Here is a 13282-nt window from a genome sequence, read left to right on the forward strand (position 1 = left end):
ATTGTCTGAAATCTTACACGTTATCCTCTTGCTCATTCAGGGATGAAGAGTTTTCCGTGAGCTCCGTCTTGGCCTCGGATGTCATTCATGCAAACAGGAAGGACGTTCCCTGCATATTCCGAGTAAGTTTTGAGTATGTTTCTCTGTTTGTGTGTGTGTGTGTGTACAAGAATTTATCTAAAAACAAAATGCCAGTTTCATACAAACATTTGTATATGGTAAAATTGAGCATCCTAAAAAGTTTAGACCAAGATATATAACCAAGATAATTTAAAAGAATTATATTTGCAATGTAGGGGGCATGGTGGGTTAGTGGTTAGCACGTTTGCCTCACACCCCCAGGGTTAGGGGTTCGATTCCCGCCTCCACCTTGTGTGTGTGGAGTTTGCATGTTTTCCCCGTGCCTCGGGGGTTTCCTCCGGGTACTCCGGTTTCCTCCCCCGGTCCAAAGACATGCATGGTAGGTTGATTGGCATCTCTGGAAAATTGTCCATAGTGTGTGAGTGTGTGAGTGAATGAGAGTGTGTGTGTGTGTGCCCTGTGATGGGTTGGCACTCCGTCCAGGGTGTATCCTGCCTTGATGCCCGATGACGCCTGAGATAGGCACAGGCTCCCCGTGACCCGAGGTAGTTCGGATAAGCGGTAGAAAATGAATGAATGAATATTTGCAATGTATTACTCAGTAATATATTCTTTAGAACTAAGAAAAAATATATATTTTTACTGTTATGTAATTTTGTGAGAAAAGTAAACGTATCACATTTGTTTCATTTAATAAAAAAAGAAAAGAAATAGCAGAAATCGAAACGTTTATTCTGGATAAGTTTTAACATTCAAAATCACATATTATCTAAATATGTTTTAAAGATTGCAAGTCAGTAACTAATACAACTTTTGCTCATACAGAATACCGAATAAAGCTTTATTTTGTATTTCGTCCTTTTCACAGGTAACGGCATCTTATCTGTCCTCCTTATGCCAGAAGACGTCCATCTTGATTCTGGCTGAAAGCGATCACGAGCGCACCAAGTGGGTCAATCTGCTGCTCGAGCTGCATCGCATCCTGAAGAAGAACAAGCTGAAGGATCGCTCAGTCTACGTGCCCAAAGAAGCCTACGACAGCACGCTGCCTCTCATCAAAACTACCCAGACCGCTGCTATTATAGGTGCTGCACTGAGACACATCCAACACAACACTACACAGCATCTATCATTTTTTATTTCATTTTCTTCAAGACATTAGTGTTCTTTTTAGTCATTCTTCATTGTTTATCCTCATTAGACCATGAGCGTGTGGCTCTAGGTAACGAGGAAGGACTTTACGTGGTCCACGTCACCAAAGATGGTAAGTTGACGTGTCTGTATTCCTTAAATGTTGCAGCATCGAACTTTTGTCTGTGCATACAAATAAAATGGAGACTCTATATGTTCAAATTCATAGTTTTTGATTGTAACACGCAGAGATCGTCCGTGTGGGAGACAACAAGAAAGTGTACCACGTGGAGCTGATACCCTCTGAGCAGCTGCTGGCTGTGATCTCAGGCAGGAACCGTCACGTGCGTCTCGTGCCCATGGTCGGTCTTGACGGACGTGACACCGACTCCTTCAAACTGCTCGAAACTAAAGGGTGTCAGCTGCTGGCTTCGGGAAAACCTCGCCATGGATCCCACGCGTGCCTGTGTGTGGCCATGAAGCGTCAGGTCATCTGCTACGAGCTCAACAAGAGCAAGGCACGGCACCAGCGCCTCCGAGAGATTCAGGTGAGCACCAGCACCATTGTGAACGAGAACTGTGTGTGTAAAAGTTGGTCATTATTTTATACAGTCAACTGCCACAAAAGAGAGGACGAATTGGAAATTGAGAGTCTGTACAGGGAAGCGGAGTCCTGTATGGCCATGTGTATAGATCACAGCACTCACACACACACACAGCTATTTATTGCAATTTGATTTAGTAAAATTATTCTCTCACCTATAAAATACTAAAGTAAAATACTACATATAAAGTCATTCATCATATAAAGCTCTCATCATTCATTCACTCATTTTCTACCGCTTATCCGAACTACCTCGGGTCACGGGGAGCCTGTGCCTATCTCAGGCGTCATCGGGCATCAAGGCAGGATACACCCTGGACGGAGTGCCAACCCATCGCAGGGCACACACACGCACTCTCATTCACTCACGCAATCACACACTACGGACAATTTTCCAGAGATGCCAATCAACCTACCATGCATGTGTTTGGACCGGGGGAGGAAACCGGAGTACCCGGAGGAAACCCCCGAGGCACGGGGAGAACATGCAAACTCCACACACACAAGGTGGAGGCGGGAATCGAACCCCCAACCCTGGAGGTGTGAGGCGAACGTGCTAACCACTAAGCCACCGTGACCCCCAGCTCTCATCATAAAGTCATTATTAGTTTATTTCTAAATTACCCTTAAAATCCCACGTATCCCTCTGTTGTTCCAGGTGCCAGGCATAGTGCAGTGGATGACGTTTTTGAGCGAGTATCTCGTAGTAGGTTTTCAGGGTGGTTTCATGCGCTACGGCCTGCACTCGGACATTCCTCCTGTTAGCCTCCTGCACCCGGACGATCAAACGCTGGCCTTCATCACGCAACAGGGCATGGACGCAATGTGTGCCTTGGAAATCACCAGCAAGGAGATGCTTCTGTGCTTCAGCTGTGTAGGCGTCTGCGTGGACCTCCATGGCCGACGCTCACGCCAGATGGAGCTGATGTGGCCTGCTGTCCCAACCTCCTGCTGTAAGCAGATCAGATTCGACTTAAGAAATCTGTGTAAATCTAATCTAGGGACATGATGAGAACAGGAGATCTGAAGTAATACTGTACTTCATGCTGTACTTGTATAGATGATAAACACTGAACTTCAGTATTGCTTCATGCACAAGTACAGATTAAAGTGAATAGCATGTACAGGACACGCTGCAAACCCTCTATAAATAAATAAATAAATAAATAAATAAATAAATATTAGTTAAAATAAATAAGTAAATGCATCATGTATCAATATAATTATTAAACCTATTTCTAGATATTTAATACTCATTATATTTGATATATGGTAATCCCATAACAGGAAACCTTGATATATATTATTATATGCAATATATTTTCACTAAGAAGGTTTTTTTTTTTTTTTTTGATCAGATCAGATCAGATCAGATCAGATTAGATTAAAGTACAATAGTTTTCAGCGAGTCAGAATATTTAGATTACAATCAATGTATTTCAAACGTTTTTGTTAGAATCTTCTTGTCGTTGTACTGTAACACAGATAGTATCTAAAGCAGTAAAAAAAATGAGACGTGTATCTACTGTACGTGCCGCAGGCTACAGCGCCCCCTACCTCTCAGTGTACAGCGAGAACGCAGTGGACGTGTTTGACGTCAACACCATGGAATGGATTCAGACCATTCCTTTAAAAAAGGTAAACGTTGTTCTGGATCTGAATCCTAAATCGCAAAAGATTCGTTCACCTGTCGCTCCTGTAGCTTTCAGCAAGAGCAATTAAGCTACAGCTCACCAGTTTTAAAGAGTCACAGTGTATCACATTGGGAACGTTCTCTGTTTAACACTATATCACGTTCGCAGATGCGGCCGCTGAACACGGACGGCTCACTGAATCTCCTCGGCTCAGAAACAGTCAGGCTCATCTACTTCAGAAACAAGACAGCAGGTAACGAGCGATCGTTAGTTTACCTCAGTTTGGTCTAAGGTGTGTGTTTCTGGTCTGTAATCTCAGTGCGTGTGTGTCAGAGGGAGACGAGCTGGTGGTGCCGGAGGTGTCAGATAACAGCCGCAAGCAGATGGTGCGCAGTATGAACAACAAGAGACGCTTTTCATTCCGCATACCTGAGGAGGAGAGACTACAACAAAGGAGGTACACGAACACACACACACACACACACACACACACACACACACACACACACACACACACTACAAAACCTTTACATGTCTCACTGTATTGTAGAGCAGATTGCTTTTATTCCTCACTAGATGTTTAAAGCACTATGACACTACTGCAGCATTCATTTCTGTCTTACACAGAACATGTACACGTGTGGAAACACCCCTGCTCCGGCACACACGTGACATACGTATGATAAATACGTGACATGGGATATCAGAACCCAGCTGTAGTTTAATGTAGTTTAATACTTGCTTGTCATGTCTTCAGGACAAACAAAAGGATTCAGGCCCATTTAAGCTGATTTTTTTTTTGTGCTTTGACAAGTCTGTACACTTTAAATAGATTTAACATTTAGTGATCATTCAGCTACAAGAGCATTAGTGAGATCAGACACTGATGTTGGAGTGTGTGTGTGTGTGTGTGGGGATTAGTGATCATTCAGCTACAAGAGCATTAGTGAGATCAGACACTGATGTTGGAGTGTGTGTGTGTGTGGGGATTAGTGATCATTCAGCTACAAGAGCATTAGTGAGATCAGACACTGATGTTGGAGTGTGTCTGTGGGGATTAGTGATCATTCAGCTACAAGAGCATTAGTGAGATCAGACACTGATGTTGGAGTGTGTGTGTGTGTGGATTAGTGATCATTCAGCTACAAGAGCATTAGTGAGATCAGACACTGATGTTGGAGTGTGTCTGTGGGGTTAGTGATCATTCAGCTACAAGAGCATTAGTGAGATCAGACACTGATGTTGGAGTGTGTGTGTGGGGGGGGATTAGTGATCATTCAGCTACAAGAGCATTAGTGAGATCAGACACTGATGTTGGAGTGTGTGTGTGGGGATTAGTGATCATTCAGCTACAAGAGCATTAGTGAGATCAGACACTGATGTTGGAGTGTGTGTGGGGGGGGATTAGTGATCATTCAGCTACAAGAGCATTAGTGAGATCAGACACTGATGTTGGAGTGTGTGTGTGGGGGGGATTAGTGATCATTCAGCTACAAGAGCATTAGTGAGATCAGACACTGATGTTGGAGTGTGTGGGGGGGATTAGTGATCATTCAGCTACAAGAGCATTAGTGAGATCAGACACTGATGTTGGAGTGTGTCTGTGGGGATTAGTGATCATTCAGCTACAAGAGCATTAGTGAGATCAGACACTGATGTTGGAGTGTGTGTGTGTGGGGATTAGTGATCATTCAGCTACAAGAGCATTAGTGAGATCAGACACTGATGTTGGAGTGTGTGTGTGGGGATTAGTGATCATTCAGCTACAAGAGCATTAGTGAGATCAGACACTGATGTTGGAGTGCGACTGTGGAGATTAGTGATCATTCAGCTACAAGAGCATTAGTGAGTTCAGACACTGATGTTGGAGTGTGTGTGTGGGGTTTAGTGATCATTCAGCTACAAGAGCATTAGTGAGATCAGACACTGATGTTGGAGTGTGTGTGTGTGGGGTTTAGTGATCATTCAGCTACAAGAGCATTAGTGAGATCAGACACTGATGTTGGAGTGTGTGTGGGGGGGATTAGTGATCATTCAGCTACAAGAGCATTAGTGAGATCAGACACTGATGTTGGAGTGTGTGTGTGTGTGGGGGGGATTAGTGATCATTCAGCTACAAGAGCATTAGTGAGATCAGACACTGATGTTGGAGTGTGTGTGGGGGGGTTAGTGATCATTCAGCTACAAGAGCATTAGTGAGATCAGACACTGATGTTGGAGTGTGTGTGTGGGGATTAATGATCATTCAGCTACAAGAGCATTAGTGAGATCAGACACTGATGTTGGAGTGTGTGTGTGGGGATTAGTGATCATTCAGCTACAAGAGCATTAGTGAGATCAGACACTGGTGTTGGAGTGTGTGTGTGGGGATTAGTGATCATTCAGCTACAAGAGCATTAGTGAGATCAGACACTGATGTTGGAGTGCGACTGTGGAGATTAGTGATCATTCAGCTACAAGAGCATTAGTGAGTTCAGACACTGATGTTGGTGTGTGTGTGTGTGGGGTTTAGTGATCATTCAGCTACAAGAGCATTAGTGAGATCAGACACTGATGTTGAAGTGTGTGTGTGGGGTTTAGTGATCATTCAGCTACAAGAGCATTAGTGAGATCAGACACTGATGTTGGAGTGTGTGTGGGGGGGATTAGTGATCATTCAGCTACAAGAGCATTAGTGAGATCAGACACTGATGTTGGAGTGTGTGTGTGTGGGGGGGATTAGTGATCATTCAGCTACAAGAGCATTAGTGAGATCAGACACTGATGTTGGAGTGTGTGTGGGGGGGTTAGTGATCATTCAGCTACAAGAGCATTAGTGAGATCAGACACTGATGTTGGAGTGTGTGTGTGGGGATTAATGATCATTCAGCTACAAGAGCATTAGTGAGATCAGACACTGATGTTGGAGTGTGTGTGTGGGGATTAGTGATCATTCAGCTACAAGAGCATTAGTGAGATCAGACACTGATGTTGAAGTGTGTGGGGATTAGTGATCATTCAGCTACAAGAGCATTAGTGAGATCAGACACTGGTGTTGGAGTGTGTGTGGGGGGATTAGTGATCATTCAGCTACAAGAGCATTAGTGAGATCAGACACTGATGTTGGAGTGTGACTGTGGGGATTAGTGATCATTCAGCTACAAGAGCATTAGTGAGATCAGACACTGATGTTGGAGTGTGTGTGGGGGGGATTAGTGATCATTCAGCTACAAGAGCATTAGTGAGATCAGACACTGATGTTGGAGTGTGTGTGGGGGGATTAGTGATCATTCAGCTACAAGAGCATTAGTGAGATCAGACACTGATGTTGGAGTGTGTCTGTGGGGATTAGTGATCATTCAGCTACAAGAGCATTAGTGAGATCAGACACTGATGTTGGAGTGCGACTGTGGGGATTAGTGATCATTCAGCTACAAGAGCATTAGTGAGTTCAGACACTGATGTTGGAGTGTGTGTGTGGGGATTAATGATCATTCAGCTACAAGAGCATTAGTGAGATCAGACACTGATGTTGGAGTGTGTGTGGGGGGGGATTAGTGATCATTCAGCTACAAGAGCATTAGTGAGATCAGACACTGATGTTGGAGTGTGACTGTGGGGATTAGTGATCATTCAGCTACAAGAGCATTAGTGAGTTCAGACACTGATGTTGGTGTGTGTGTGTGGGGGGTTTAGTGATCATTCAGCTACAAGAGCATTAGTGAGATCAGACACTGATGTTGGAGTGTGTGTGTGGGGTTTAGTGATCATTCAGCTACAAGAGCATTAGTGAGATCAGACACTGATGTTGGAGTGTGTGTGTGGGGGGTTTAGTGATCATTCAGCTACAAGAGCATTAGTGAGATCAGACACTGATTTTGGAGTGTGTGGGGGGGGGATTAGTGATCATTCAGCTACAAGAGCATTAGTGAGATCAGACACTGATGTTGGAGTGTGTGTGGGGGGGGATTAGTGATCATTCAGCTACAAGAGCATTAGTGAGATCAGACACTGATGTTGGAGTGTGTGTGGGGGGATTAGTGATCATTCAGCTACAAGAGCATTAGTGAGATCAGACACTGATGTTGGAGTGTGTCTGTGGGGATTAGTGATCATTCAGCTACAAGAGCATTAGTGAGATCAGACACTGATGTTGGAGTGCGACTGTGGGGATTAGTGATCATTCAGCTACAAGAGCATTAGTGAGATCAGACACTGATGTTGGTGTGTGTGTGTGTGGGGTTTAGTGATCATTCAGCTACAAGAGCATTAGTGAGATCAGACACTGATGTTGGAGTGTGTGTGTGTGGGGTTTAGTGATCATTCAGCTACAAGAGCATTAGTGAGATCAGACACTGATGTTGGAGTGTGTGTGGGGGGGATTAGTGATCATTCAGCTACAAGAGCATTAGTGAGATCAGACACTGATGTTGGAGTGTGTGTGTGTGTGGGGGGGGGGATTAGTGATCATTCAGCTACAAGAGCATTAGTGAGATCAGACACTGATGTTGGAGTGTGTGTGGGGGGGTTAGTGATCATTCAGCTACAAGAGCATTAGTGAGATCAGACACTGATGTTGGAGTGTGTGTGTGGGGATTAATGATCATTCAGCTACAAGAGCATTAGTGAGATCAGACACTGATGTTGGAGTGTGTGTGTGGGGATTAATGATCATTCAGCTACAAGAGCATTAGTGAGATCAGACACTGATGTTGGAGTGTGTGTGTGGGGATTAGTGATCATTCAGCTACAAGAGCATTAGTGAGATCAGACACTGATGTTGAAGTGTGTGGGGATTAGTGATCATTCAGCTACAAGAGCATTAGTGAGATCAGACACTGATGGTGGAGTGTGACTGTGGGGATTAGTTATCATTCAGCTACAAGAGCATTAGTGAGTTCAGACACTGATGTTGGAGTGTGTGTGGGGGGGGATTAGTGATCATTCAGCTACAAGAGCATTAGTGAGATCAGACACTGATGTTGGAGTGTGTGTGGGGGGATTAGTGATCATTCAGCTACAAGAGCATTAGTGAGATCAGACACTGATGTTGGAGTGTGTCTGTGGGGATTAGTGATCATTCAGCTACAAGAGCATTAGTGAGATCAGACACTGATGTTGGAGTGTGTGTGTGGGGATTAGTGATCATTCAGCTACAAGAGCATTAGTGAGATCAGACACTGATGTTGAAGTGTGTGGGGATTAGTGATCATTCAGCTACAAGAGCATTAGTGAGTTCAGACACTGATGTTGGAGTGTGTGTGGGGGGGGATTAGTGATCATTCAGCTACAAGAGCATTAGTGAGATCAGACACTGGTGTTGGAGTGTGTGTGTGGGGATTAGTGATCATTCAGCTACAAGAGCATTAGTGAGATCAGACACTGATGTTGGAGTGTGACTGTGGGGATTAGTGATCATTCAGCTACAAGAGCATTAGTGAGTTCAGACACTGATGTTGGTGTGTGTGTGTGTGGGGTTTAGTGATCATTCAGCTACAAGAGCATTAGTGAGATCAGACACTGATGTTGGAGTGTGTGTGTGGGGTTTAGTGATCATTCAGCTACAAGAGCATAAGTGAGATCAGACACTGATGTTGGAGTGTGTGTGTGGGGGGATTAGTGATCATTCAGCTACAAGAGCATTAGTGAGATCAGACACTGATTTTGGAGTGTGTGTGGGGGGGGATTAGTGATCATTCAGCTACAAGAGCATTAGTGAGATCAGACACTGATGTTGGAGTGTGTGGGGGGGGGATTAGTGATCATTCAGCTACAAGAGCATTAGTGAGATCAGACACTGATGTTGGAGTGTGTGTGGGGGGATTAGTGATCATTCAGCTACAAGAGCATTAGTGAGATCAGACACTGATGTTGGAGTGTGTCTGTGGGGATTAGTGATCATTCAGCTACAAGAGCATTAGTGAGATCAGACACTGATGTTGGAGTGTGTGTGTGTGTGGGGGGATTAGTGATCATTCAGCTACAAGAGCATTAGTGAGATCAGACACTGGTGTTGGAGTGTGTGTGTGGGGATTAGTGATCATTCAGCTACAAGAGCATTAGTGAGATCAGACACTGATGTTGGAGTGTGACTGTGGGGATTAGTGATCATTCAGCTACAAGAGCATTAGTGAGTTCAGACACTGATGTTGGTGTGTGTGTGTGGGGGGTTTAGTGATCATTCAGCTACAAGAGCATTAGTGAGATCAGACACTGATGTTGGAGTGTGTGTGTGGGGTTTAGTGATCATTCAGCTACAAGAGCATTAGTGAGATCAGACACTGATGTTGGAGTGTGTGTGAGGGGGGATTAGTGATCATTCAGCTACAAGAGCATTAGTGAGATCAGACACTGATTTTGGAGTGTGTGTGTGGGGGGATTAGTGATCATTCAGCTACAAGAGCATTAGTGAGATCAGACACTGATGTTGGAGTGTGTCTGTGGGGATTAGTGATCATTCAGCTACAAGAGCATTAGTGAGATCAGACACTGATGTTGGAGTGTGTCTGTGGGGATTAGTGATCATTCAGCTACAAGAGCATTAGTGAGATCAGACACTGATGTTGGAGTGTGTGTGTGTGGGGATTAGTGATCATTCAGCTACAAGAGCATTAGTGAGATCAGACACTGATGTTGGAGTGTGTGTGGGGGCATTAGTGATCATTCAGCTACAAGAGCATTAGTGAGATCAGACACTGATGTTGGAGTGTGTGTGTGTGTGTGGGGATTAGTGATCATTCAGCTACAAGAGCATTAGTGAGATCAGACACTGATGTTGGAGTGTGTGTGTGTGTGGGGATTAGTGATCATTCAGCTACAAGAGCATTAGTGAGATCAGACACTGGTGTTGGAGTGTGTGTGTGGGGATTAGTGATCATTCAGCTACAAGAGCATTAGTGAGATCAGACACTGATGTTGGAGTGCGACTGTGGAGATTAGTGATCATTCAGCTACAAGAGCATTAGTGAGTTCAGACACTGATGTTGGTGTGTGTGTGTGTGGGGTTTAGTGATCATTCAGCTACAAGAGCATTAGTGAGATCAGACACTGATGTTGGAGTGTGTGTGTGTGGGGTTTAGTGATCATTCAGCTACAAGAGCATTAGTGAGATCAGACACTGATGTTGGAGTGTGTGTGGGGGGGATTAGTGATCATTCAGCTACAAGAGCATTAGTGAGATCAGACACTGATGTTGGAGTGTGTGTGTGTGGGGGGGGGGGATTAGTGATCATTCAGCTACAAGAGCATTAGTGAGATCAGACACTGATGTTGGAGTGTGTGTGGGGGGGTTAGTGATCATTCAGCTACAAGAGCATTAGTGAGATCAGACACTGATGTTGGAGTGTGTGTGTGGGGATTAATGATCATTCAGCTACAAGAGCATTAGTGAGATCAGACACTGATGTTGGAGTGTGTGTGTGGGGATTAGTGATCATTCAGCTACAAGAGCATTAGTGAGATCAGACACTGGTGTTGGAGTGTGTGTGTGGGGATTAGTGATCATTCAGCTACAAGAGCATTAGTGAGATCAGACACTGATGTTGAAGTGCGACTGTGGAGATTAGTGATCATTCAGCTACAAGAGCATTAGTGAGTTCAGACACTGATGTTGGTGTGTGTGTGTGTGGGGTTTAGTGATCATTCAGCTACAAGAGCATTAGTGAGATCAGACACTGATGTTGAAGTGTGTGTGTGGGGTTTAGTGATCATTCAGCTACAAGAGCATTAGTGAGATCAGACACTGATGTTGGAGTGTGTGGGGGGGGGATTAGTGATCATTCAGCTACAAGAGCATTAGTGAGATCCGACACTGATGTTGGAGTGTGTGTGTGTGTGGGGGGGATTAGTGATCATTCAGCTACAAGAGCATTAGTGAGATCAGACACTGATGTTGGAGTGTGTGGGGGGGTTAGTGATCATTCAGCTACAAGAGCATTAGTGAGATCAGACACTGATGTTGGAGTGTGTGTGTGGGGATTAATGATCATTCAGCTACAAGAGCATTAGTGAGATCAGACACTGATGTTGAAGTGTGTGGGGATTAGTGATCATTCAGCTACAAGAGCATTAGTGAGATCAGACACTGGTGTTGGAGTGTGTGTGGGGGGATTAGTGATCATTCAGCTACAAGAGCATTAGTGAGATCAGACACTGATGTTGGAGTGTGTCTGTGGGGATTAGTGATCATTCAGCTACAAGAGCATTAGTGAGATCAGACACTGATGTTGGAGTGCGACTGTGGGGATTAGTGATCATTCAGCTACAAGAGCATTAGTGAGTTCAGCCACTGATGTTGGTGTGTGTGTGTGTGGGGTTTAGTGATCATTCAGCTACAAGAGCATTAGTGAGATCAGACACTGATGTTGGAGTGTGTGTGTGGGGTTTAGTGATCATTCAGCTACAAGAGCATTAGTGAGATCAGACACTGATGTTGGAGTGTGTGTGTGGGGATTAGTGATCATTCAGCTACAAGAGCATTAGTGAGATCAGACACTGATGTTGGAGTGTGACTGTGGGGATTAGTGATCATTCAGCTACAAGAGCATTAGTGAGTTCAGACACTGATGTTGGTGTGTGTGTGTGTGGGGTTTAGTGATCATTCAGCTACAAGAGCATTAGTGAGATCAGACACTGATGTTGGAGTGTGTGTGTGTGGGGTTTAGTGATCATTCAGCTACAAGAGAATTAGTGAGATCAGACACTGATGTTGGAGTGTGTGTGTGGGGATTAATGATCATTCAGCTACAAGAGCATTAGTGAGATCAGACACTGATGTTGGAGTGTGTGTGTGGGGATTAGTGATCATTCAGCTACAAGAGCATTAGTGAGATCAGACACTGATGTTGGAGTGTGACTGTGGGGGGGTTAGTGATCATTCAGCTACAAGAGCATTAGTGAGATCAGACACTGATGTTGGAGTGTGTGTGTGGGGATTAGTGATCATTCAGCTACAAGAGCATTAGTGAGATCAGACACTGATGTTGGAGTGTGTGTGTGGGGATTAGTGATCATTCAGCTACAAGAGCATTAGTGAGATCAGACACTGATGTTGGAGTGTGACTGTGGGGATTAGTGATCATTCAGCTACAAGAGCATTAGTGAGTTCAGACACTGATGTTGGTGTGTGTGTGTGTGGGGTTTAGTGATCATTCAGCTACAAGAGCATTAGTGAGATCAGACACTGATGTTGGAGTGTGTGTGTGTGGGGTTTAGTGATCATTCAGCTACAAGAGCATTAGTGAGATTAGACACTGATGTTGGAGTGTGTGTGTGGGGGGATTAGTGATCATTCAGCTACAAGAGCATTAGTGAGATCAGACACTGATTTTGGAGTGTGTGGGGGGGGGATTAGTGATCATTCAGCTACAAGAGCATTAGTGAGATCAGACACTGATGTTGGAGTGTGTGTGGGGGGGGGGGATTAGTGATCATTCAGCTACAAGAGCATTAGTGAGATCAGACACTGATGTTGGAGTGTGTGTGGGGGGATTAGTGATCATTCAGCTACAAGAGCATTAGTGAGATCAGACACTGATGTTGGAGTGTGTCTGTGGGGATTAGTGATCATTCAGCTACAAGAGCATTAGTGAGATCAGACACTGATGTTGGAGTGTGTGTGTGGGGGGGGATTAGTGATCATTCAGCTACAAGAGCATTAGTGAGATCAGACACTGATGTTGGAGTGTGTGTGTGTGTGTGGGGATTAGTGATCATTCAGCTACAAGAGCATTAGTGAGATCAGACACTGGTGTTGGAGTGTGTGTGTGGGGATTAGTGATCATTCAGCTACAAGAGCATTAGTGAGATCAGACACTGATGTTGGAGTGTGACTGTGGGGATTAGTGATCATTCA

At 44.5% G+C, this 13282-nt stretch overlaps 1 protein-coding gene across 3 annotated transcripts in view; it reads left to right on the forward strand.

Moving 5' to 3' along the window:
- The window catches only part of cdc42bpab (CDC42 binding protein kinase alpha (DMPK-like) b), a 108603-nt gene that overhangs the window by 62552 nt on the left and 32769 nt on the right, over positions 1–13282 (forward strand). For all 3 annotated transcript variants that reach the window (XM_060866871.1, XM_060866873.1, XM_060866872.1), the window contains 8 exons: positions 41–122; positions 950–1166; positions 1283–1345; positions 1462–1760; positions 2475–2769; positions 3357–3454; positions 3619–3703; positions 3784–3907. In XM_060866871.1, the coding sequence (XP_060722854.1) occupies positions 41–122; positions 950–1166; positions 1283–1345; positions 1462–1760; positions 2475–2769; positions 3357–3454; positions 3619–3703; positions 3784–3907 (1263 nt within the window). The remainder of the gene's footprint in view (positions 1–40; positions 123–949; positions 1167–1282; positions 1346–1461; positions 1761–2474; positions 2770–3356; positions 3455–3618; positions 3704–3783; positions 3908–13282) is intronic.

Source organism: Tachysurus vachellii, chromosome 3 (genome assembly GCF_030014155.1).
Source record: "Tachysurus vachellii isolate PV-2020 chromosome 3, HZAU_Pvac_v1, whole genome shotgun sequence".
In the NCBI taxonomy this organism is placed as follows: Eukaryota; Metazoa; Chordata; class Actinopteri; order Siluriformes; family Bagridae; genus Tachysurus; species Tachysurus vachellii.